This window comes from Acinonyx jubatus, chromosome C2 (assembly GCF_027475565.1).
Source record: "Acinonyx jubatus isolate Ajub_Pintada_27869175 chromosome C2, VMU_Ajub_asm_v1.0, whole genome shotgun sequence".
Taxonomy (NCBI): domain Eukaryota; kingdom Metazoa; phylum Chordata; class Mammalia; order Carnivora; family Felidae; genus Acinonyx; species Acinonyx jubatus.
The window spans coordinates 148,720,270-148,747,861 of NC_069384.1; the positions used below are offsets into that span (position 1 = coordinate 148,720,270).

The following is a 27,592-nucleotide window of genomic DNA, read 5'->3' on the forward strand; positions in this document are numbered from 1 at the left end:
CCGTTTTCCCACTCAGAAATGACGAGGTGAAGGACACGGGTACAATGTACCAGATTTCCGCCTCAGAAACCTTGGTGTAAATAAAAGTGTCAGAGACCCCGGCTCGTAAGAAAAGAGTACTTAGTGAGAGCAGCATAGCAGTCATACGGAACAACCTTGCCGTCGTCCCGGCAAACACACATCTTGCCCCAAGTACACTGAAGGCGGCCTTGTCTGTCTTTGGAAGATGAACACACCGACGTCAGGCCGCTGTTACCGGGAAAGCGGCCAGATGCATGCACCTGCTGTCAAATATCCTGCTGGAAAAGGAATCCTCAGCATGGGCGGACGTTAACACAACCACGGCCGGTCGTGCCAGGCAGCGATCTGACAAACGACGGCAGGAACAAAGGACAGGTCTGGTCTGCAATGACCTTTTCAAACTATCTGTTGATCCCTTAAGCTAAACTGTCCATTCTTAATGGTGCAAGCCCAGAAAAGCGCAGCACGGTTTGACAGAAGGAACCGCAAGGCTCTAGTCTCTCTTTCTGCAGTTTACTCCTGGGGTCTGTGCAAAAACACATGCAAAATGCTAACACCTCGGACAGGTCATCTCCAACGTGAGGATGAAAACGTCTTGCCTGTAGACAAGGGACAGGCTGCCCATGATCTCCTGAAGGCCCTTCTAAGATCCAGTGGCTGGGAGCACCAGATGATTTCACCTGGACTGGAGCACGGTGGCCAGGTGTTAAGGTTTGGAGGGACAGGCAGGTCTGGGCTTGACCACCGGTGGAGCTGAGTGACTTTGTGTCAGTGACTTTTCCTCCTCCAGTTGTAAATTAGGGACAATAATGCCTAACCTCACACAATTTAAGTGAGGACTAAATTAGGCCAAGTGCATAAAGTGCTGAACAAAGCCAGACCACAAATGCAGGCGGGCTTCAGGTTCAAGGGTGTGGAGAATGACAACCTGGATACGGTTCAGTTACTTAACTTCAGAGCAAAGGAGATATATACATATACGTATACATATACATATACATATACATATACATATACATATTATATACATTTATATATATATGGTTAAATATAAATCACAAATGCTTAAGAGAGTGCTTAGAGCCCTGGGAAGAATCTGCCAGAAGTCCTCATCTGCCATGATGTAAACATATGCCTACATGTTGCTGTTACAGGATCTGACTTCTGGTTCTTCCTGCCCTTCCCATCTCCAGAGTTTCATTGCGAAACACCTGGCTGTGCGCTCAGACATGGCCAATGTGAATGTCCCGGAGAGACCTCTTTGTTCGAAGATCGGCAGCCCACCCCACCACATCATGCTGGCTTTCTGGAGACAGCAGGGCTCCCAGGTTAGGCTCAGGCCTCAGCCATCTGATTGACCTTCAGTGGACGTCTCTCACTCCTTCCTGTCTCCGTCTAGCTCCACGAATCCCCAGCGCTCCTCTGTAGAGGCTGCACTGGCCATACTGTGGTTCTGTGGTTCTGTCTCCTCCTATGAGGGGACTGTAGCTAGCTAGCTAGTGTTCCCAAACTCCCCAAAGATAATGTGATTCAGAATGAGAAGCTAGAATTCTTGGCATTCTTGGGAAAGCTCAAAATTGTAAGTTTCTTGAAAACTTACTTCACCATACTCACCTCTCCATACCCTCTCGCCTTTACTACAGATACCTAAAAACTGTTTAAGAAAAACAAATATTCTGTTTAGTAGAACTTACAAAGGACTGTGGTCTACGCCAAATATTCAAACACTGGAAAACAAGAGTGAACGTTACATGGTGGTACATGAATAATGAAATATTTGATCTCCTAGCAAAGTTAACAATTCCACACGGCTTTAATGTTGAAATGGCCAAAAGGACGTCTTTTGTTTCAAAAACTTGTATCTTGAAATATCACTCACGGAATTTGACTAAAGTACACTATGCCTACACACTTTTAATATTTATTCTATTTGCAAACAATGACTTGGGTTCACAGCAGCCAGGGCTATAGACCCACACTTGTAACACGGAAAGAGACGTAAGCAAGAATGACCACTTAGACCATGATTGCTTCTCTCCTGACTGCTCTGTCCTGTTCCCAGAAATGTTGACCTTCACCTTCAACATCGTGTGTCTGTGGCTTTTGTCCCTGCCCTTGCTTGACATCAGTGGATTCCTTCAAACTAATAACATCTCTCCATTGATTGGTAAGCTTCATTTCTCAAAGAAAAATTCTAACACTTCCTCCTATTGTCATGAGGCCTCTACCGATTTTTCTAGGGATTTGGGAAAGTGTGCAAATACCCTGAGTCATGCTGGGAAGGACTCCCCACGTGGAGACACATGCCAAGACTCCCAGTGGGGATGTCTGGCCTCCTGCTCTCCTCACTGTTTCCCACACAGCTATTTCCCCAACACTCTGGCTCACCTCCCCACCCTGAAACTGCAGGAAGGCTCCTGCCCTCTTCCTAACTCCTGGGCTGTATTCGACAATCCACTCAGCTCATGAATGTGCTTTATGCTTTAACTCCACCGTTCTCTGAGCGCTGACTGTCTGTGATTTACAGAATCCCTTCTTGCCTTGTGCCCCAGCAGCTCCCCGTCTTTGACAACTGTCACTCCAACTGTGCACACCCCTGTCGGAGACTTTCCAGTCCCTCGAGGCCCACTTAATGGCTGCCTCACCCTGTGATTCCTGTCCAAGCACTGTTAAAAGAATTCTAAACTGAGGGTTGGGGGCTGGGGCAGACAAGCATAAGGAACACGATCTGAACTCAGGACGCGTGGTGTTCTAGAGAGGGAGCTGTGTGTCTAGGCAAAGAGCTCAGCCACAGATCCCCTATCCCAGTTAATGCCTGAGCACAGAGCAATACCAGTAGAGACAGGGATGTTGTCATTGACACACAAGTCAGGGGAGTGAAACAAAACATCACCCGTCATAGAAGGAGGAAAGGGATCAGCCTGAGAACGGGAGAAGGAAGCACAAGTTGGGGGTTTCTCTCTCTCTTTTTTTTAAAGGTCATCTCATTTGTATTCACTGCATATTTTTATTATTCACATCTTGGGTAACACACCAATCCCATCCAGCCTCTGGCCCTTTAACCACATAAACACATAATAACCACCTGACAAAGACCTTGTTCAGCCACTGCCTCGGAACCTTCCCACTTGTATTTAACATGTTCTCACTCAGACCCTGTCTCTGGACAACTTTAAACTCAACCTTTTATCCAGAAGTTCCTGCCTCATGATGTCTGGGTTCATTCTCCATCACAGAGTTATCCCTGTCACCCGGTTCTTGGCTTTTTCAAAATGACTTTTGCCACTTTCGCTTAGAAGAGAGGCAGTTTCTACCTGCTCTGCCCACTTCTTTGGTGGGGCAACTTTCAGATTACATCTAGCTACAGTCTCAGTGATGGAGCCTTCATCTGAATTACACCTGAATAACGGACTATTCTATCACTTCCTCTGACCCTCAACTCCTGGCTGATGCCTCGCTGGAGACTGATAACACCTCTCATCTGTGGGCGCGACTCTGATTTTTAGAAACAATAAGAATACCTCAGGTACTGCTGCTCTCTGCTTCTTCTCCAGCCGGACTCCAGAGCTAGGTCTTTATCCTGAATCACGTCCTCAGATCCTGCAGCCCAGCACACCAAGGCACGCAAAAGAAAGAGCAACACTCTTCCATTCCCTCTGGCCCAGTCTCGTCCTTCCCTGAGCCGTCTGCTGCTGCCTGTGCTGTGGTGATCCCATCTGCCTGGCACTCCAGTTTGGGCTGTCCTCCTCCAGCTCCAAGCCTGGGCTCCAGGCTCACCGCTGCAACCTGGGCGTGGCTCTCACTCATCCTGCTTCCCGAGGCCTGTCTCAAGGGGGACCTTACACCCTACCTCCAGAAACACAGACGTGACGAGGAAAGTCTATCACTTCTGGTAGTTCCGTCCTCCTCACTCCAGGCTTGCAGAGCTCATGCATCCCTAGAAGACTCCACACGGCACACTGCGGTCGCATGCCTGCTTCCCTGGGAGGCCAGAGCCTATGTACTTTCAGGCACAGTAAGGGATCAGGGGCATGGCCACAGCATCCAGGGATGTTGGCTGAACTGCATCCTTAGAGAAGACAAAGGTATTAAGTACTAAGTGCTGCCATATCACAGCACTAGCCAGTGTATGGCAGGACACTGTAATCCACGGGTTCTCCAACTTTTCTCCAACACACAGTGCTGAGTGTCACCCCTGAGTTTCTGAGTCAATAGTTTGCAGCAGGAGAATTTCATTTCCAACAAGTTCCCAGTTGGTTCTGATGTTGCTCTCTAGGTTCCGATAAAACTTCACATACAAAAACACGTGGCAGTCCAGATTTGGCCCGTGGGTCCATCGTTTGCCAGTCTCTGCACGAGAAGGTTCCTAATGCTGAGCTATTCACTTTTCAGTGATGGTTGATCAGGCAAGAAATTAAAAAGCTGAGAGTTCATACTGCTGCCTCTAGATACATGCAGTTTGCCAGAGGGTCACGTGTTCTAAAGTAGTTCTAGAGACTCTGTGCATTCTGTCCTCGTTGAAAATCTGGTCTACGTATTTTTAGAGGTAACACCATTCATGCAAATGTAACTTTAGATTTTATATGCAAATTATGGTTGCTTTAACATATCCAATTCAGAAGCTTGGGCCGAGGCTCTGAGGAAATGCAAGCACACTGCTAGGAAGTGAGGCCTAAGGGTCTGGTGCCTGACACTGGGCACTGTCAGTGCCTAATACACAGACCCCAGGGGTGGAGAGCAGCCTCAGTGCCGTTAGCTACAAGAGTGGAGGGAGGACTGAGTGAGCTCTCAGGATCGGCCGCGGGACTCTCTGACCTCTTCTGGCCCTGCACACACTAGGTCTGCAGACACTGATGGGGAGAGCTAAGACTCGCTCTGAGGGCACAGACTGATGGACAAAGTTACCGATTTCCAATTTGGAGGCATCTTCCAACTCATGTTCTTCTCCGTGGTGGCTCTTTATAACCTGGTGCTGGACTCTTTCCACAGTAACCTACTGCCTCTCCATGGTTGACTGTGGTGTTGGGTTTTTTCTGTATCTTTCCTGATTATCTGCCTAGTGGTTCTGTTAACTGTTCAGAGAGGTTGTTGAAGTTTCCATCTCTAATCGTTGACTTGACTACTTCTGGTTTCAGTTCTACCTGCTTTTCTCTACCTATTTTCAAGGTCTGTTGTTTGGTACATGCACGTTTAAGATTCCTACATCTTTTTGGTACAGCAACCCTTTTTTATGTAATGCCTTCTTCCTCTGTCTCTGGTGATTTTCTTTGCTCTGCAATATAGCTTATCCACTATAATATAGCCACTCCTGGTTCTTTTTTAATGTTTATTCATTTTTGAGAAAGAGAGAGAGAGACACAGAGCATGAGCAGGGGAGGGGCAGAGAGAGACGGGGACACAAAATTCAAAGCAGACTCCAGGCTCTGAGTTGTCAGCACAGAGCCTGACACAGGGCTCGAACTCAGGTGAGGTGAGATCATTACATGAGCCAAAGTCGGACGCTTAACTGACTGAACCAACCAGGTGCGCCCCCTGTTGTTGTGTTTTTTTAATTAAGTTTTGCATGATATTTCTTTTTTCACTTTCAACCAGCCTGTATTGTTATGTTTAAGGCAGGTTTCTTACAGACAGCATATCTTTGGGATGTGTCTTTTTATCCACTTTGCTAATTTGTGTCTTTAATTGGTTGGTGTATGTAGGCCATTTATATTTAATGTAATTATTGATATGTTAGGGCTTAAGTTTGCTATTTTTTTTTTCTGTTTATTCTCTTGATTCTCTATTTTCTTTGTCCTGTCTTCCTACAGGTTACTTGGGCATTTTTTAGAATTTCGTTTTGATTTATCTAATGTTTTTAGAATGTTATCTGTATAACTTTTATAGTGGTTAGTAGGTATGACATTTTATATATATAAAACATAGTACTGTCTGCTAATGTAGTCATTTTTACCAGTGCAGGTGAAATATATTAATCTTATCTCCCTTTAAGTCCTTTTACTCTGTTTACAATATAATTGCCTGAAATATTTCCTCTACATACATTTAGCATCACGTCAGACAATGGCATTATTTTGCTTCCACTGTCAAGCATAATTTAAAAAACATATTTACCAGGGAATAAAAAATATTATATTTGCTCCTATTTTTGCTTATCAAATTCCTCTTTTCTGATGTTTTCAATTTACTTCTTTTGTCACTTCATTTCTGCTTAAAGAACTTTCTTTGGCCCATCTTTAGTTTTTCCTCACCTAAAAATGTCTTGATTTTTCTCTTCACCCTTGAAGACTGTCTTCACTGTGTATTAGATTCTGGGTTGACAGTTCTCTCAGCACCTAAAAGAAAATAATGATAGTACCACTTCCTTCCGGTCTACACAGTTTCTGTCGAGAAATCTGCTGTCATTCGAGTTGTTTTTCCCTTGTACGTAACGTGCCATTTTCCTCTGGCTGTTTTCAAGATTTTTTCTTTTCTTAATTTAGAAGAGAGTTTCTTTGAGTTCACCCTGTTTTAAATTCTATCAGTTTCTTAAATCTGTAGGCTTGTGTCTCTTTCTTGACAACTTTGGCAAGTTTTCAACTATTATTTCCTCAAGTACTTTTTCAGCCCTCTTTCTCCTGAAACTCCGATAACACGAATGTAAGATACCTTATTATAGTCCCACAGGCCACTAAGGCTCTGTTCATTTTTTTTGTTTCATTTCACTGTCTCTCTGTTGTTCACATTTGGTAAGTTCTATTGTTGTATCTTCCAGCTCATTGATTCTTTCCTCTACCCTTTCATTCTGTTCTTGAGCTTCGGTTACTATATTTTTCAGTTCAAAAATTTCCATTTTGTTCTTCATCATACCTTCTATTTCTTTGCTCAAACTTTCTACTCCTTTGTTGAGGCTTTTCGTTTTGTTTTGTCTGCTTGTTTCTAACATGTTCAAAATTGCTGGTTGAGCCATTTTTATCAAGGCTGCTTCAAAATACTGCCTATTCCCATCATATCTGCCATCTCAGCGTTGGCATCTACTGATTGTCTACTTGCATTCAGTTTGAGATGTTCCTGGTTCTTGGTATGCAATTTTTTTGTTTACTGAAGACTGTACATGTTTGTATTATGTTCTAAGACTCTAGGTCTTATTTAAGCCTGTTTTAGCTGGCTTTCTCTGACACCAATGTGGCACTGTTGCTGCCAGATAGGGGGAGAAGTGTAGGCTCCCCACTTGGCTTCTGTTGACACCCGGGGAGGAGACTCCTCATTACTGCTGGGTAGGAACTGCAGCCCCCCAAATGGTCTTCGGTAACTCCATAGGGCAGATGGCCTCATTATCTCTGCCAGTGCTGGAAGTTTTGACTCTTCCCTAGTCCTTCACTGACACCACCATGGCAGGGATGGGGAGAAGCACTTTGTTTCTGCCGGGTGCAGGTAGAAGTCTGGCTCCCTACAGGGCCCCATTTACACCACAAGAGAGGTGGGGGCTTGTTAGTGGCCATTGAAGCTCAGAGTTTCAGCTCCCTACCTGGCCTTCTCTGGGTGGGGCTGGGAGCCCCAGATCCTCTTCTGTGGTGTTTGGATCGAGGATAGCAGTTGTTGTCTACAAGTTTTCAGTCTTGTTCAGCTACTCCTTTCCTGATTCTTTGGCTTTTGTTGGATGGTCTTGTTTGTTTTGGGGGTGGCGGGGTGGGGGGGTTGAGGCTTTTTTTGTCCATGACCATTGCATTTCCAGGCTGCCAGATATTTCACTTCCAAATCTCAGATTTATATGAGGCACAAAGAAAGCCCAGGGAACTTGCCACTGTGTCATTCTTCAGTTCCAGGGGCACTTAGCCAGTCTGCCTTCTTCCAGCTACCTTTCACAGTCTCCTTCCATTTATCTAGATATAGTGTCTGGCGTTTTTAGTTGTACTTAGCAGAAGGAATAGGGAGAAGTACCTCTGTTCCACTTCCCGGAAGCAGAAATCAGCCAGCTGTTGGCATTTGTACAACGTACCTAGAGCTGGGCTGTAATATCCCACGTGAATATGCATGAGTTTCATAATGAAGGATGCAAATTCATTTCTCAATTTTCAGAATCAAATGCCTTAAAAAACAAATTTATTTTAAATCATGATTGCTTGTATTTCAACAATACAGTGGGCTTAAATTAAATATTCCCTTGAAAGTAGGTGGGGGTTGTGGAGTGTAGCTCTCCTGACATTTAACTGAATGCCTAACTGCACTGCAAAACAAAGACTAAACAAGAGACACACTGTCATGATTGAGGGAACAGGATGAGACTGCCAGTATCACTTACTGTGTTGCTTTATGTAACACGCTTAACTCCCAGGGACTTCGATTCTTCATTTATAAATCGAGCGGGCTATGCTTGAATTCAGGACTGATGTTTACATCCTATTTTAGCTCTTAAACCCATCATTTGCTCTAGAATATTTTCTCTCTACTTCAGAGACGAAACGAAGGTTTGACAATGTCAGTTTTAGGGACAGGCTTCTCAATGTAAAGCTTTTCCAACCAGAGGCATCCTTTGCTGTTCCCAATAATGGCAACAGTGGGCCAGAATCACCTCTGTGTCAGGTGGCTTTGAGCACATCAGCAATGTTGAGGGCTTTAATGTCACATGAGGGCAGAGAGCCTTCAGAATAAAGGGACTAATGGATGGACACTGTCTGTACAGTGCTCGGAGGCCCTGCTGACTGTAGAGCTGTGACACGCAAGATTTTGGAAACTGCCTTGGAGACAGAAATGTCGCTCCAGGAGAAAACAAACACTCTCGGTGGCAGCATCTAAGGTCAATTATAGTCCTGCTGGGGTGCCTGCCTGCGTACAGGGCTTCTACTTTATATTTAAAAGCTTCCCTTTCATACTTAAGGTGTCAAAGCAGAAAGTGTGATTTTCTCATAAATCCACTCTTCATGGGCCCACTGAGCCATTTTCTACTTCATATAGAAATACTTTGTTTCTGTAATCAGAAAGAAAAGAAGCTACTAAGCAGTCCTACAGAAGGCATGCAGGGCAACAGAAACTATATAGAGAAACCTCCCTAAATGAAAAGGAGTGAGAGTGTCCAAATCTAAGGGAAAAAAGCCTCCTTTGGCCATGGTGGGTCAGGACTCGAGTGAATATACAAAGTGGAGACAGACATCAAAGGTTCAAATAATTAGTATTTTTGGAAAGACAAATACCATATGATTTCATTCGCAGGGGTAATTTCAACAAAACAAAAGAGGAAAGGGGGGAAGAAAGAGAGAGAAAGGCAAACCAAGAAACAGACTCTTAACTGTAGAGAACAAACTGATGGTTACCAGAAGGGAGGTGGGGGTGGGGATGGGTTAAAGAGGTGGCAGGGGTTAAGGAGGGCACTTGTCACCATGAGCACCGGGTGCTGTATGGAAGTGTTAAATCACTATAGTGTACAACTGAAACTAATATTACACTGTATGTTAACTAACTGGAATTTAAATGAAAACTTATTTTAAAAGGTCCAAACAATTAAGCATTGGCTATAAAACAAACTCAAGCATTCCTTTCTACCTGTTGAGAATCATCTAATAATCAGAAAGAGAACGTATCTCGCTTTAGGAAAAGCCAAGCCATAAAACCATTTGAATGTATTAAACAGATATGAAAATATAAATGTAACTGCAATGATTTAACTCCTGCACCAGATGAACCAGCCAAAAGCAAGCCACCAACAGCTCTTCCGAGTCCTTTCTATGTCCCAAATCTGTCCACAGGGCTGTCCGTGTATTAATCCACGGAACCCTCACAGCCCCCAGATAGGCACCTCCATCATTCTTCGTGCACAGTGGGAAAAGCAGAGCACTAAAGATGAAGGAACATACCCATGGTCACATGTCAGGTGAGGCTTCTTCGGCCATAAAGCAAACCAACATTGATGAACTCCTTCATTCTTGTATTTTCAACGAGACATGTAGTACAGTTGAGCATCTGGCCTTACATACCGCCCCCATGCTTTTGCTCTGAGGTTCATGTAAAAACGAATAAATACTGTGCCAAGGAAGGAGGATCAAAAATACGGTCAACAATGAATTTTAAGAGTTTTCTCTCCCTCTCTCACCACGCGTCACCAAAGCACGGCAGACAACCTAGGCCATTATGCTCTGCTTCAGGACCACACACAGATGTTTTTTATGCTCTCACAGGAATAGAAGCTTCTAGAATTTTTGTCCTGGACCCCCCAGTTGGATAAACCTGGTTGTGGGGGAGCCAACCCAGGAGGGGAAGGAGAAGGCAAGGGAAGAAAAGGGGAGGACACAAGAGCAGGGTACGGCAAGACCATATGGCAAAAGTCCAGGGTCTGGGGAAGTGTCGGTCCTCTTGGGGCTCAGAGATGCGGCTCAGGGAGGGACACAAGCCATAGACATCGGGCAGTCTGACCGGACCTTGCCTGAGCCTTGGTTCAGGGGAGGGTGGCAATCTGCCAAGAGCACTCAGGTAGACGCCAGCCCTGGTGTGTAGAGCAGTAGGGTAGGGAGCTCTAGAGACGGGATTCCGAGAGCAATACAAAACCATGTCTGTCTAACCAGTGGCCAGGAGCAGCCTTGGGAAGGGAGGACATGCAGGCTCCAGGCACATTCCTGGCATGGAATGGGGCAAAGCAGGCCTTGGTGGCTATGAGTTGCTCAGCGCAGAAGACATAGAAGGCAAGCGAAGCATTACATTGTGGGAGACGACCAGCATTCAACCAGCACAGCTACAGAGGCTGACCACACACCAACATTTGGGGAAGCCTGGTAGGGGCAAAGGAGACACTCCATTCCTGAACTAATTCCAAAGGCCCTGGCAACTTACTGGGTATGTCAACGTGTTGGGACCCAGAATCTACTTAGACATGCAGAAGCTAGGCACTCTGGGTTTGGCCTGAGGCATGGGGAGAAGAATCAGCCAGGGCAGGATACTTGCCTCCTAGGCTTACACACATTAATAGTTAATGCAGAATGGGAGCCCGTGAGTCAGGCCAACAGGGGCCAGGTGAGCTGAAGAAGGCTGGGACTCGAGGCGCACCTGGGGCTGAGCTCTTCTTGGAATTAGAGGCCTTGCTCCAATTTCCAGCAAAGGAATCTCTACCCTGGACCAGGAGTCTCCCATTGGGGTGAAGGAGCCCATTAAAAGTCACCTGTGAGTCAAACAGGTTGTTCATGAATTTCCTTATGAACATGTCGGCTTAAGAACTGTTGGCTTTAGGAGCTGGTGAGGAGGGAAGGGAAGGCAGCTGCTGGCCACCAAGGCTAAGGTCCACATCCAGAAACTGAAGAAGTTCACAGAACAAGCAAGTTATTCTAGCAACACACCACAGAGCGAGGAAATACAAGAAATTCTGATCTCCATGTTGCCCATCTGCCCTCACCAGCTCTGTGTCTCTGGTCAGATGATTGTGTATGTGCCTGAACTACTGTGGTTGGAGACAGCTGCTTTTTCAGTGGCTTGGAAACCTTCCTCCTTCCTCCCTTTCAAGTTCTGAAATCTGTGCACACCTAATGCCAAAGAAATGCCTTCCGCAGCCAGGGGTTGGAGGAATGAGGGCTAGGCCAAGAATTTGTGCCAAGAAGCTTTATCACAGCCCAACAGAGTTGAAGCTCTGACATTTGCAGTGGAAAAGTAAATAAGATCAGGAACTTAACACCACAAAAGCAACCTTGTAAGAAACTGTTATTAAAGACTATGGGATTATGGGGTGAATGGAACGAGAACCTCCCAATTAGTAACTACACATCTTCAAAGGGTACACATTTAAAAGTGAATGGAAGCTTTAGTATCATTCCCTTTTACCCTACAACCACATTTGCAGCAACAAACTCCCCTGGCCATTCCTAAAGGCAGGCCCCATAGGCAAATACATGATAATTTAATTTTATGGTGCCAGAGACACTATACAAATTATGAAGATAAGGCTATTCTAAAGCCACATATTATTTCAAAGGTCATGACATAGTTGGTCAACCATTAACTTCAAAGAGACATCAAAGGATTTATTCCATCCTGAGATGTGCAAACTTTCTGCAGTGAATATAGCATGAACACAATGGACTTTCCTTTTAAACTACATAGTAAGGCCCAAACCAGGACATTATTCTGAGACCACCTTCACTTGAGAGAGACGACAATACTTGAAAGCAAAGGTCAATATACAATTTGGTAGCTAAGACATTGCCTGGACCCTTCAGATACCTAAAAACCTCATACAGAAAAGCACTAGCACCAAACAAAATGGAGAAAGAAAGCTTACTTTTTGGTCTTATAAATTCCAAACTGCTTAACCTGCATTCCAAACTAGTGTTGTCCAATAAAAGCTTAATGTGAAACATGTATATAAAGTAGTCTAGCAATCACATTAAAAAAAAGAGGGGGGGTGGTGCCCAGGTGGCTCACTCGGTTAAGTGTCTGACTTCGGCTCAGGTCACGAACTCATGGTTTGTGAGTTGGAACCCTGCGTCGGGCTCTGGGCTAAAGCCTGCTTCAGATTCTGTGTCTTCCCCTCTGTCTTCCCCTCCCTCACTTGTGCTCTCTCTCTCTCTCTCTCTCTCAAAAATAAATAAAACATTAAAAAAATAAAAACAAACAAAAAAACAGGGTGCTTGGGTGGTTCAGTGGGTTGAGCATCCGACTTAGTTTTGGCTCAGGTCATGATCTCATGGTTTATGGGTTCAAGACCCGAGTCAGGGTCTGCACTGGCAGCACGGAGTCTGTTTGGAATTCTCTCTCTCTCCCTCTTTCTGTCCCTCCCCTTGTCTCTCTCTCTCTCTCTCTCTCTAATAAAAACATTTAAATAAGTAAATAAAAATAAAATAAACAATGGGTAAAAATAATTCTAACTGTATTTTTATTTAAAATGTAATTTTAGGTATGTTTTGTTTTCAATATAAAAATGATTACTGATATCTTTTATAGCTTTTTTTCACACTAGATCCTCGAAATCCAGAGTGTACTTTATATTTGGACTACATCTCAATTTGGACAAGCCATATTTGAAGAGCTCAATGCCACAGGGGACTAATGACTACTATAATGTCCCAACTACCCTTTCCCATATCCTAAATCAAGCCCTCCTAGCTCCCCCCTCCAATATGCAAAGTTTTAGCAAGCACAGGTACCAGATTTTCTAAGATGGCCCTAACTTCCCCTACTACGTCCCATGGCGCCTGGGTGGCCTTGGTTCAATGCCAAGGCTGTGTGCTATCTATCCTAGTTACTGGCCTCAGCTCTGGGGTGAAACTGCCTTGGCTTGAATTTACCTCTCACTGTGTACAATCTGAGTAAGTTACGTAACATCTTTTCGGATCCTCAGTTTCCCCCTTTTGGCAATGGATAAGAAACCGTTTTTCTGAGGGTCACTAGAAATAAGAGGAGGTGACATTCTTGGAACACCACACTCTATCCTTTATGATCAGGAACAGTGGATGCAAAACTACTGTCTTCCTCCACGGCCCCCCACAGGTCCCGATGTGGGGCTGAGAAAACATGTCCTTATTACTTTGCCCAGGATGCTTCCTGTTACCCAGACCTTTGTTTCATTCCGCTTAAAAAATCCTGTCCGTCTTCAAGAATCAGATCTAAAAATTCCCCTCTTCAGGAAGTCTTTCCTTTTTCCTACCTTCCACCGAGATGTAGGTATTCCCATGGGTCTGCCTTGATGGTTTTCTTTCTTTTTAAAAAAAATTTTTTTTAAATTTTTTTTTTCAACGTTTATTTATTTTTGGGACAGAGACCGAGCATGAACGGGGGAGGGGCAGAGAGAGAGGGACACACAGAATCGGAAACAGGCTCCAGGCTCTGAGCCATCAGCCCAGAGCCTGACGCGGGGCTCGAACTCACGGACCGCGAGATCGCGACCTGGCCGAAGTCGGACGTTTAACCGACTGCGCCACCCAGGCGCCCCATTTTAAAAAAAATTTTTAAAAGTTTATTTTTGAGGCAGGGACAGAGTGCAAGTGGGGGAGGGGCAGAGGGAAACAGAGACACAGAATCCAAAGCAGGCTCCAGGCTCTGAGCTGTCAGCACAGAGCCCAATGTGGGGCTCAAACCCACGAACTGTGAGATCATGACCCGAGCCAAAGTCAGACACTTAACCGACTGAGCCAGCCAAGTGCCCCTTGATGTTTTTATTTCTAACTCTCTAGAACATTCTAATTATACACATAAGTCTTAACTATACATGTAAGTCCACCTTCCGGACTATTCCTCAAGAGCTAAGACACTTATTAAAATTATAAAGCTCTCCCTCTCTCCCTCTGCCCTTTCATTCCCTTCTCAATTGCCCAGGAGGGTCCTGACATTAAGTCCATGATTTTGAAATAATCCAACAACTCTGATTTAGTATATTTGACCTTTTCATTATTAATAAAAATTCTAATAATAACTAAAAAGGAGATTCTTAAAAAAATCTTGGGAGGTCCCCTCTAGTTTGAGATTGATACTCTATACCCTGCGCCCCCCACCTGTTTCTGAGGTCCCTGCACCTGCCCCCACAGGTCTCCAGGCTCTCTCCCGATGTCTCCCGGTTCTGACTCACAGGGCCTTCCCCTTCCCAAAGTGACATTCAAACAGAACCATACCAGACCTTCCACTGGACTTTAAAATGCACCTGCTCTCAGGCTCTGTTCTTTCAGGGCCCTTCCAGGTGACTGGCTGGCCATGCTGATCTATTGCTGCAGAGGAAGGAGTCCCTCCTGTCCCCTCTGAGATGACAGATTCATTAACTGGACAGGTCAGTGCCACGGTGTCAGTGTGGAGTATGAGGAGCTACAAAGGGCCAGTGTGGAGATGTCAGGCAGAGGCACTCTGTGAACGCCCAGCTATCTCATCAACCGTAGGGCCCACTTATTCCAACCGAGTAAAGACAAGGCCATCGGACTTCCAAATTCAGAGACGGATACAACCGGGGGCCTTTGTTCATTCGTGAGCTCGATTTAAGCGTCCCAACAAAAGACACTGAGAACAAAGGCGTTTTACTTTTTGAAAAAGAAACTTCTTGAACACTCAAGTTCTTGTAATAAAATTTTAATTTGTTGAAAATTAAAATGAATTTTGAATGAAGAAAGATCACTGACCCATTTTATTAAAAGTACTGTGTTCTTTCTACTTTAAAAAAAAGGGGGGCGATGAATCCTCAAAGGAGCGTCTGTAGAACAGACTAGAAACACAAACTATTTCTAGACCGGGGGAGACGCTTCTCTTCCCTACAGTGCTTCTTCCACATGCCTGGCAGCTCTTATTTCCTCAAGACACTTGGACCTGACTCTTGTGCGGTGGCGTACCGCCCTCCCCCACACGGGGCAAAGCAGGTGCGGGTCCTATCAGAAGTGAGCAGTTGAGACCAGGGGGCGGCAGAAGCAGGTCTCCAAGTGCCTTTGGTTCCCTTTCCTTAACACAGGGAAAGGGGGAGAAGCTCGCACACCACCATCCCCCATCCCCGAGAGCCTCTCAGACAAAGACAGGCAGGAAGCACTCTCAACCCTTCCCTCCCTTCCTTCCGCTGGCCCGGTCCAGCCTGGCCCCGCGGTGCGTGGTAGGCTTCAGGAGACCGTCAGTTCAGCAAACGCTGGCAATTAATGGCCAGTCGCAGTTACAGGAAACCACTTCATTACCTCTAACCCCTGCTCCACCACAGACAGGTCCACTAGAGCACCAGCAAATGTTTGGAAGTTATCCAGCTGCTAACTAGCTTCTGGCAAGCATGTATTAAATGGAAAACTGTAAAGGCTGTGTCTATCTCATAAATGCCTCCGAGACTCAATTTGAACACCAGAGTACCGTGCAATGAACAGTCACTGTTAAAACCACTTTGTAAACGCGCCTGACAATGTAAAATCATAGGGTCTAAACTATGATGCGACTGCGTGTCTGGAGATCTTTCCACGGTATCTTCTACCACACGAGGGGCCAGACGGTGGAAGAAGGCCAGGCGCCCTGGCATCCAGAACCTCAGGGCCTGGCCAGGCTCTCCCGCTATCTGCACTGTTTGAGCCTGCTTCTTCAGCTGCAAGTCAAGGGCAGAGAAACAAGGAATACTCCGGTCCCTTTGAGCTCCCAGAAACTATATTACTCAAAGCAATACTAGAGTATGTTGATGTTACAAATAAACACCGAGGCCTCAGCGATTTAACCCAATAAAAGTTTATTTCTTTGTCACATAAAGTCCCTTGCTGGCCATCAGAAACTCTGTTCTATCCAATGTCTTAGGGATTGGGTTCCGTCCATCTGGTGATGCCACGTTTCAACATGAGGCCTCCAGGGTCCCCACAGCGGGCAGGGGGATAGAGAGGAGTATCAGCTTTTAAGTGTCTTGGTCCAACAGTGCCACGTACCCTTCCTCCCACAGCCTATTGGCCGGACTTAGTTACATGGCCTCGACCTCACCGCAGAGGAGGAGGGGAGGCTGGGAAATGTGCAGGAACACATGACGTATCTGACGAGCACTCTCTACCTCCACCGTACAGATGACACCTCATTTATTTATTTTACTAATTTAATCTGTTTATCTGAGCAGCTATTGACAGAGCATCACGATAGGCTACATCACAGAAGAAAAAGAAGTTCTTCAAATTAAGTATGCCAGAAACGCAGAAAGGCAGATGGAGAGAAGGGAACACCAGGCCAAATGCCCAATACTCAAACGAACACAGCCCCCTGAGGAGGGACGAGGTACAAGTCCGGGGCCAGGCCCTCTGTAGGCTACCACAGGGAGACTGGCATGCTCAGATGTATGCTGGGCCTCCTGGATCTGAGTCACATGGGAAGCACGAGGAGTCTAACAAAGAAGCAACACGACTTGGCCGTCCCCGCCCCCAGCCTTACTGCCCTATGGTGGTCTGTCCACTAGTCTGCCTACAGCCTAGGAAGCTATGTTTAGCACTTCTTCCTCCAATCAGGGCCTTGCTCCCCCTCTGAGGCTTTGTGGCTGCCATAAATGATGTCATCAAAATCCTGGCTGGCCCAGAACTTCCATGGGAGCCTGGTGCCAGGCTCAGAGCTGCTAAAGATACCACACTCATCCCGGCCGGGGTTCCCACACTCCAACCGTCCCCAGAAACTCAAATTCTAAGGAATAAAGCGGTTGGGTAAGATTCTGGAACAGCATGGCCTTCAGTGCAGCAGATATGTCTAGTTACTTTTTTCTACCATAGAAAGATTCTTTAAGAGTTGCATAACTAAGGAAAGAAGGCAATAGAGAAACTTCATACGCCGATGACGAATCTCATTAGCTGTTAGGGTACACCGTTGAACACAGCGTTGAACACACTGAGTTTTTATACAAATTAACTTTATTATTCTCAGTGAATCCTGTGTAGACAATATATTGAACCCAGTTTCCTCTGTCCAGGAGACCAACACTAGAAGTAGAGAGGGCAGTCAAGCAAATAAAAATGTAGAAACCTGAAATCCATGAGAGGCTGTGCCTCTCAGCAGGCATTGCTGATGCCTGGAATTATGGATCCAAGACCGAAAGAACAGGGTCCATTGCATGGGTTGCCTTCCCCCCACCCCACCCCCAAACACTCTATCCACAGAGGTGAAGTGAAAGTGAGGACAGACTTTCCAGAAATGTCAACTTTCCTGAGAATAGGACAATGTTCCCATACAGCAATGAACCAGCTTCTTCTGGACTCTTTTTGACCTTCCAGGTTCAGGAAGCTGGGTACCAAGCCTAAGAGAAGAGGTGATAGAAGGAGACGTATCCACATCCCTTGGACTGCGAGCGTGCTCTGGGTTCATGCCACCGGAGTGCTCGTCACCTCTGCACCTCACGGCCCTGACCAGCAAGTCCAGATGGAAGACTAAACAAACACTTAGCTGCCTCTCCCTCCTTCCCAAGACTACTTCAAAATGACAGCAAAGAAATAAAAGTGCAATTAATTTATAAAAGTAAAGAGAAAAGGAGAACAATCAGCCACCTACAGATTCCAGTGAAGTTCTAAAAAAGGAGAGGGAGCACAGATAATATGTTCCATCATAATTACTTAAGGGCTGCTTGCTGATTTTCAACATTAGCGTCAGCTTCTGAACAAAACTGGAGAGGCTCAAGTATGTTTGCAGAAGAGCCTGTGAATGGCCTCGGCCTTGAGTATGTAAGAGCAAAGATTGATGTGAGCTAAAGAAAGCCGAAGGAGTGGTACAGGGAAGGCAGGGGCACCAATATGCACATCTGCACTGTCAGAATCAAGAAGGGATAGCAAAAGTTGATGGGGTAAGACTCAAAGGTCTCTATCTATCATATAAGGTTGAAAGACGACTAAGAGAAAACCAAGCCAAAAATAATTCAAGAAATATCAAGAAACAAAGATAAGAAACATCAAGAAACAAAAGCTAATGGTAGCATAAGTGAGCAAAAGCCCATTCAGAGCAGAGAACTGAAGGAATGTCTAAAATTGATTCATCAAGAAACAGCAATATAAGCATACTTTTTAGATTTATGGGGGTAATTCCAGGGAGACTAAGAGCTAAGAACAAGATGATTAAACATGAAGCAGAGGGCATTGTGCTTTTCATTATAAGATCTTCTTTACCATTTTGATTTCTACTGTCTGCATGAAATCATCTGACAAAAACAGAAAAAGCAAAGAATAAAATCAACCAAGTATAATGTACATATTCTACACTTGTACCTGAGTAGATTAGACCCAAGCTCCCTGGAAGGTAGGAACAGAAATCAACATGTCTTGTGTTCTCCAACATCCTCTATTCGTAGCTTTAATGCTGTTGTGTGTCTTAGAGCTAAGCACAATCGGCATTCACTCCACTGAACTTGTAAGTAAGTGCCCCCTCCGCTTTCTGGTACTGCATGTCTACCAGTCTCAGGACTTTCCAGGTCTTGGTCTCCCTCCAAACAGTCCCACTCTACACATAGTCTTTCGTGAAATTAAATGTGCAATGCCCCACATCTGCAGCACTGGGAAAGCACGTAACCTTACTGACATGGGGTCCACGGAATCACTTTATGTAGTAAGACCTCTGCGTGCGCATAAGAGGTGATACATAAGAGCTGATGTATATATCCCAGTTGTGATGTGACTGTGCCCATCATAAGCTGCTGGGGGGAGTGGGGGATCTTCTGGTCGCTCACTGGGAGCCCTAGAAAAAATGGAGGCTGTAACATTCCACACCGTGCCCTTCTCCACTTACCCACCTTGACGACCATGCTGTCCTTTCTGCACGCGTTAAAATATCCCACCCAACCTAAATACATGGTTTTGGAAAAAGAAAAAGAACACTTAAGTTATGGCTAAAAAATTTTTTAATAGAATTTGGAGGGAGATCAATGGAAAAAATTGCCACAAAGGACCTTCTCAGGGGAAAATTACAACAAAACTAAGCTCCATCTCTAACTCTGCCTGACCATGAGAACAACAAATCAAAAGTAAAACTATTCCCGGGGGCACCCAGTCCTGCTCTGACCTGCTGATTTAAGTCAGAAGTCACGACAAAACTAAGGGACTTTAGATTCAAAACATTTATTAGTGAGTGGACACTTTTCATTCTCCGTTGAAAACACTCACCATAAAAAGACCTTTTAAAAAAAGACCACTGGATAAACTCACCAAATAACAGGCAATAGTAAGGAATTATTTTAATTCTGTTAGCTGTTAACATGCATTATGCCACGTAATAAAACGCCTTTTCTGAGATGCATGATGAAGTATTTCAAGGCAAAATAATACCATGTCTGCAACTGCCTTTGGATGCCAGTAGTTGCTATGACTGGAGTGGATACACACTGGTTTTTTGTACTTTCTACTTGTGTGAACCTCCTTAAGACCAAGCAATTTGACCTCTAAGTATCTGCTTAAGAGAAATGAAAGCACAGCCCACACAGAGACTTGTACAAGAACGCTTACAGCAGCTTGTTCGTAACAGCTAGAATCTGGAAAGGACGCAATGAACAACAGGAGGAGGGGTCCACAAGCTGGGGCAGCATGGCTCACACTGGGGAGTCCTACCCAGCAAAATAAAGGAACTAATTGCTGATGTACACCACAACACGGATGAATCTCAAAGCCACCGTGCTGAGCAAAAATAAATACATACATACATACATACATCAATACAGCCAGATCCTAAAGAGTACCTACCGTGTAATAGAAATCAAAACAGTCAGCCCCGCGTCAGGCTCTGTGCTGACAGCTCAGAGCCTGGAGCCTGCTTCGGATTCTATGTCTCCCTCTCTCTCTGCCCCTCCCCTGCTCACACTCTGTGTCTCTCTCTCTCTCTCTCTATCAAAAATAACTAAACATTAAAAAAAAAATTAAAAAAATAAAGAAATCAAAACAGTCAATACTACTGAGACAAGGGGACTGACTGGAGGCAGGGAACTGTGGGAGATGATGGAATGTTCTACATCTTCATTAGCATATTGGTTACATTTATGTGTGTGTGTGTGTGTATCCATCCATATCCATATATATATATATATATATATATATATATATATATATATTTAAGTTTATTTATTTATTTTGAGAGAGAGAGAGAGAGAGAGAGAGAGAGAGAGAGAGGGAGAGAGAGAGAGAGAGAGAGAGAGAAGGCCGGGCAGAGAGAGAGAAAGAGGGAGAATCCCAAGCAGGCTCCGTACTGTCAGTACCTGATGCAGGGCTCGAACTCATGAACTGTGAGATCATGACCTGAACCGAAACGAAGAGTCAGCTGCTTAGCCAACTGAGCTACCCAGGCACACCCATTTGTGCATCTATTTATCAAAGTCCAACTACACGTGTAAGCTATGTGCTGTTAACTTTATGTGAAATTCATCTTAGAAACCAAAAATGTAATTCCATACAAAAATACAATGATGCTTGGTTTGACTTCTCATTACAAATGAAAACCCAAACGTGACTCTATGTTCTTCACAACACAAGCTAGCCCAAGGAGAAACATTTCACTCTGGACTTCTGGAGAGGACAGCTGCTAAGGGCTCAATTATGACTGAGACCACGGCCAAGTGAAGATACCTTGGGCACAGAAGACAAGGTCACTTGCCAACATAAGGTATCAAATCATATACGAGCCCTGCAGATTTATGGGTATTATTTGCTTTTGTCAATTCTGGGCTTGCAGAAATTTTACAGGGCAGGAAGTAGAAGTTGCTGGAAGTTAGGGGCTCCTCACATCTTTTATAGATTCCAAACTTACTTACTAATGCTGCCTGGGGACTCAGAGGAGAGCAAGGCGGGGAGGGCAACCATTAAGGGCAGCAAGTGGGCGCGAAGAAAGGTTTCCATTAGACCAGGAGGAGACCACAGGTCGTTAGGCAGAGTGGCAGGGGGATATCTGCACTGGATGTGGCAACAGAGCAGCCCAACCAACAGGACCACGTGGCCTGAGATAATGGGGATCAAGAAAGAAACCTATGTGGACGGACGGGTAACCAGAGAGAATCTCCAATACCTTAGGACTATACCCACTTGGGATCTTTGCAGAAGCAGGGCGACAGGCCACCCTAATAATGACTGAGTTCTCCACTAGCCTATCAAGATGGGCTTAGAATTGATCCACACGTCATCATGGGGACCAAGATCCACAACAGCACGGGCGTGAGGTCTAATGATGACTTTACTCTGTGGGCTCATCATCAGCGAGGGAGTCTCTCTCCCCCCTCCCGCAGCGAACCAGAAAAAAGGATGTGTCGAATCTTCAGACACCTGGTCCAGGGGGCAGATTCTGCAATGCTCCCAAGCAATGGCTTAGAAGCCCTGTCACCTCTTCACACATTTCATTTATACTCTTGTATCTAATTCTGTTTTTGTGACCAGAGTACCTTCTACAGCCAAGCACAGGCATTGCTGAAACCAGTTTGGTATATATAAATGCTCAGTGACACCATCCCACTGCCCAAGGTGAGGAGATGGGAGCCTGGTACAACGTGATCCTGGGCACATATACCAAAGCTGCCACCAAAACGTCCACGTAACTTTTGATCCGGCTCATTCCAGATCAGCCTTGAAGATGAGCAGGAGTGTCAGTTTCCTGGGAATGTCTTCTATGCCCCCCAGCATCTAACCCGTTCTTTTGTGTATGCTCTGATGAAGCATCCTGCAATTTTCCTTCAGAGCACTCTCCACAGTTGAAGTTATATAACCAATTGTAGAATTGCTTGCTTAATGTGTGTCATTGTCACGGGGCAGGACATGTAACTGTTTCACTGCTCTTCTGTACTCAGTACCCACCATGGTGTTTGTCACATGGTAGGCACCCAATAAATGTCTCTTAAATACCATTTTCCCACAGCCCACAGGCAGTTCAACCCAGGAATAAACTGAGGAAAGAGCCCTAACTTTCACTGAAAATGTGCCATTATTTTTTTAAAGTCTACCCAGAGCACCCTAAATCATAATGGACCGCCCAGGTGTGCCTGGGAACTCCGAAAGGCCCTGCAGAAGCCCGCTGTTCCTCCTGCTGAAGGCCGGGTCTACAAAGTCAGGCCAGCGTCTGTGACTCCCCATCCCCTGCCACCTTGGGAGAGTGCGCCGTTTGGGCACAGCAGACGGAGGTACTCGTGGGATGTCCCGGGAGGGCCATCTGGAAGCCATGTGCTAACCATTCTCCAGAGCGTACTCTGGTAGGCCTGAACTCAGGACAGAGAGATTGGCTTGAGGCACAGACTATCCATCCTACCTGCCTGTCACTCCAGTTCGTGAGGATTCCATCCTGGCTCGCCATCTTGAAAGGCTTCCCCAAGTCTTGGTGCTTCCACTACTGGTCAATGTTCTCCTACTATCTATGTCAGTTACTATGATCCACATATATATCTTTAACAACTCATAAGCACTTTTTTAAAGTTTATTTATTTTGAGAGAGAGAACGAGCGAGCGCAGGAGCAGGGGAGGGGCAGAGAGGCAGAGAGAGAGAGAGAATCCCAAGCAGGTTCTGCACTGGCACTGAGGAGCCAGATGTGGGGCTCAAACTCACAAACCATGAGATCATGACCTGAGCCGACCAACTGAGCCACTCAGGCGCCCCCATAAAGCACTTTTAAATGCATCATTTATTTCAGTATTTACAACAACATAATGGAATAGATAGGGCAAGTGCCTTTAGTCCCATTTTTTTAGAGTTTCAATTTAAACCGAAGGAGTAAGTGTACTTCTAAGGGTTGGGGCTCAAGCTAAGACCCAAACTCATACTTTGAAACTCTAAAACCAGACTCTCTTCACCACCTCGGGCTATCTTTTGGTTAAACACGATCCTAACCACAAGAAAGACAGAGGAAAGAAAGGGAAGGAAAGGGAAATAAAGAAAGGGGAAGGGAGGGGAGGGGTAGAGAAGGAGAGAAGAAGGGAGGGAAGGAAGAAGGGCTAGGAAGGAGGGAGGGAGGATGGAAGGAAAGAAGGGAGACAGTTTTGAAAAGGCTTCATCTAGTATATATAACTGAGAGAAATTTGGGAAACAAAATCCTGGCTCTATCCCCAACAGGCCGTGCTACTCTGAGCAAGCTTTGCAACCTCTCTGTGCTTGGGTGCCTCCACGTAACATGGAGATCCACCTTATAGAGACTCCTGGGAGGAAGCAGTAAGATGACTTCACAGAGTACCCAGGGCAGTGCCAGTTCACAGTGACTGCTTTGCACCTTCTAGTTCTCTTTTCATGAATTCATTTCCATGACCTAATTGTGCTGAATTCTTCAGTCCCACTAGCTCCCCTTCTGTTCTGAGGCCATTTAATTCACACTTCCACCACCTATTTATTTGCCACACTTTATGTCCACACTGAAGATCATTAGAAACACTGCATAACTTCTAAACCCAATCCTACCCCCACCAAAGCTCACCAGAGAAACCAGGTAAATAAAAAAAACAGCTGATCAGGAGGAAAGACACGTAATTCAATTTAAAACTTTAAAATAAAAATCCTCCATTCTGAGTCTTGTGGTCATTTAAGCAAATATTAAAGAATTCAAAAATGCCTGCTATAACACAGCTCCCTAGATTCTCCCATGCACCCTAAATCCAAGCAATGCTGAAAAGGTGAGGCAAGTGTTTTGATGATCTCGGTGGTTTTGAGGTGGTGATGTCTCAACCTCTTCTTACCCAATAATAAGGTCCTAGGCCAAATCATTCAGAGTTTGGTCAGCATTCACGGAGGCATGTTGACTGGGCTTTGGGTAGAAGGACAATAGTGATGGCTGTCTTCAGAGGAAAATCATCCACTCCCAGGGACAGAAGAGGTGCTATGTCACTCCTCTTGAGGCACTGATGGCTTCAAGTATCATTCTTTCCTAACACATGCAGGTTCCCATGAGTGTGCATTTGTACGGAACTGCAGCAGAGTCACTGACTACTGGCCAAAGGCCAAGAGTCCTCAAAGAAAGATGGTGCCCACCTTGGCAAACTACTGTAATGGCAACTGAACTGCCTTTAAAAATAATTCTCCCCAAACCAAGCCATAAAGCAACTCTTCTGCACAGTCCAGCACATGACTCCAGTGAAGCTAAGACAAGTATCCGCAGTCAGAAGACACTGAACACACTCTTGGTTTACCCATACCTGAGTCTGCAGGAGATGAGGCACGATACACAGCTGGTCTTTATGACTCCTAGAAAATAGGAAGACTGCTTCTTCAAGGCACACATAAAGATGGCCATATAGATTGACAGCCCATCTACACTCATCCATCTGTTCCACAGATATTTAGGGCATGCCTACTATGTGCCAGGCCCAGTGCCCAGAGCTCGAGGCACAAAACTGAGTTAGACATGATTCTTGTTGGTGGTCCTGTTGAGGAGAAAAGCTGGATAACGCAGCGCAAACGCACTACCGTGCTGAAACTGGTCTCAGTGGAAACGAGTGGCCACAAATCCCCAATAGTCTTAGTGTTGACTGGCATTATACTGTACTTCCAGGCTCTGCCTACTCTCCTGCCCTTTGGTGGCCATTTCTACTACAAAGTGTTTATCTCTGGCTTGGATCTCCCACCTGAACGCCAGATGCAAATACAGAAATGCCGACTTGACATCTCTCTGCTTTTCTGTCTTCTCCGCTCAGTGAAAGGCAACTTCATTTTCTCAGTCACCCGAGCCACAAACCTCACGGTCTTCCCTGACTCTGTGCCCTCTTACCCTGCATATCCCAATAAGGAAATGCAGCAGTGTTCACTGTTGGCTCAGCCTCTGACATGTATCCAGGATCTGACCACCACTCACTACCGGCTGCGCTTCCCCTGCTCTGAGACAGCCCGACCTTTCACCGGGACCACTGCCTCCTATCAGTTCCTCCGCTGCTAGTCCCGCCTTTCTGTGATGCCTCCCCCCCACCCCCGCTGAGCAGCTACAGTGACCCTATAAAGCAGATGTCAAGCCACCATGTCTCCTGTGCTAAAAACTCTGTGATTCCTCCACCTAGAGTGAGATTCAGGGCTTTACCACAGATTCTCTACTTACTACATGGTTTGAGCTCAGGCTGTTGCTGAGATTTCATTCTGTACTATGTTTCTTTGGCTCACTCCCTCCTAGCTCCTCGGGGAAACATACAAGGCATGTCCTTAAGTCAGAAACTTGACATCTGTAGGTCCCTCTGCTGCGCCTAATGTCGCCCCAGGTAGCTGCAGAGCTCCCTCCCTCCCTTCAGATCCCTGCCCAAATGTCCCCAACGTCCCCAGAGAGGTCTTCCCTGAGCAGCCCATGGAAAAACAGCCCCTGCCACCCTCCTCCAGTCTCTGCCCCTTTCCCTGCTTTATCTTTCTTCATGGCTCCCACCGCTACTGAACGTATCTAAACACATTTTTATTTGTTCATCTCCCCTGTCTCTCCTCCCTCTAGAGCAGTGCCATCCAACAGAAATATGGCATGAGACATATACAGAATTTTGAATTTTCGAGTAGCCATACTAGAGAAAGTAAAAAGAAACCGCGAAAATTACATTTAATGTTTTTTTCTTTCCCCTCGTATATCTCGTATGACAAGGGCATTTCAAAAATGAAGTCAATACAAAATTATTACTAAGGCAGGACACATTGTTGGGCACTAAATTTGAAATGTGGTGTGTATGTCACACAGCACATCCCAACTCAGGCTCATCGCGTTTCAAGTGCTCGGTAGGCACCCATGATTGGTGGCTGCAGTGTGCATCAGCTCAGCTCTAGAATATAAACTCCATGGGACAAAGACTAGGTTTGCTCACCATGTTCCCAGCAGATTGAACAGTGCCTGGCACATGGTTTGTAAATCAATTAATTATTTAATTAACAGGTGTTGGTTTTTTTTTTTTTTGTCTTCCTTCAAACAAGCACATATTAACCATCTATAATATGACAGAGAAAAAAAACCATGATAGAAATAGACACGATTATACCAGAGTGCTTATAATCTAGTCAGGGAGGTAATATGTAAAGAACTGGAAAGTCTGACGTACCCCAAGTGAAAAGGAAAAAAAAAACCCACATTTTAAGCTGATTAGGAAAGGACATGGTTGGGGCTCAGATGTCGCACAGCCCTGGCTATTTGGAGGAGTGGAGGCAGAAGGCCATAAAGATTATGACAGTTCCCAGGATGACAGTGATAAAAGCTGGACTTGGGGAAAAGTCGGGGACAGATGGTGAGGAGGCAGATTCAGCAGTGCCTGGTCCAGCCCTGTGTGGGGACCAAGTCAGGGGAGGAATTACAAAGGGGTTTTGAGCTCGGTGGCTAAGGAAGAAGACAGTGCCATGATAAACCCATCAGATTCCAAGGGAAAACAGATGGATGGACGAGGGCAGGTAATGATGACTTACTATCTAGTTCCAACACACTAGACCCAACATATGACCTCATTTTGATCACTCTGACCTCTTCCAAATTTAGTCATTTCTACCCAAAGGAGCAGCAACTGTATTTCTCAGAACATTCCACGAGGAAATGCCAACTAGAGCGTTGGAAGAGCCCCTCTCTGGGCCTCAGTATCCTCCTCTAAAAAATGAGGAAGGTGGTGCTAGGCCAGGTGACCCCAGCCCAGCCAGATGGCACTTTCCTTATACCAGGTCTTTGGAACTCTTTTTCTGCACCATGGGAGTTGAGTATTCTAACAGGAGATTGTACAGACTCTGTGAGTCTAGTTCTTCCAAGAACTGTTCACCTAACACTTTATTCTTCAGCAACAGGAAGATTACTACCTGCCAACAGGAAAATTAAAGCCAAGTTGCAAGCTCCAAATAGCCACTGTCATCACAAGGTATACTTTTCCTGCAGCTAAAACTGTGCAGGGTGAGAAGCCCAAGGAAAACCTTGATGGGGAGGCATGTTTCTGAACGGGCACTATGGTGCCCAGCATTGAAGCTGGTGAACCTTTCTGTGAAGGACAGGGCAGTCTTCCTATACACAGAAGTGTGTGCACATGACATAAAGACTTCGAACTCAGGGCTAGCGGAGAGGAACATTCTCAAGAAAGCTGTCCCGTGCTACCCAGGAGGGCAACAGAAGCAGCTCACCTTAGCCGTTCTTCCTCTTTTTTGCGAAGATTGAAGTCTCGTTGAACCACCTGGAGGACATGCTCCGTTTCGTCGTCGGTCAGACCAGACAGGTCCAGCTTCCTCCCCATGATTTAATACCCAACACAGGCGATAACACAAGACCTGAGAAATCAAGGAGAGACCACAAATTGAGGGC

The 27,592-nt window shown here is 45.5% G+C and overlaps 1 protein-coding gene across 8 annotated transcripts in view; it reads right to left on the bottom strand.

Annotated features, from left to right (window-relative positions):
* MYRIP (myosin VIIA and Rab interacting protein) overlaps nt 1-27,592 on the bottom strand; it is a 366,936-nt gene that overhangs the window by 285,782 nt on the left and 53,562 nt on the right. For 7 of the 8 annotated variants that reach the window (XM_053221635.1, XM_053221639.1, XM_027040749.2 and 4 more), the window contains one exon: nt 27,415-27,558. In XM_053221635.1, the coding sequence (XP_053077610.1) occupies nt 27,415-27,524 (110 nt within the window). In that variant the 5' untranslated portion in view covers nt 27,525-27,558. Of the gene's footprint in view, nt 1-3,542; nt 5,882-27,414; nt 27,559-27,592 lie in introns of those variants that run through there. The other variant, XM_053221636.1, reaches the window with a different exon arrangement.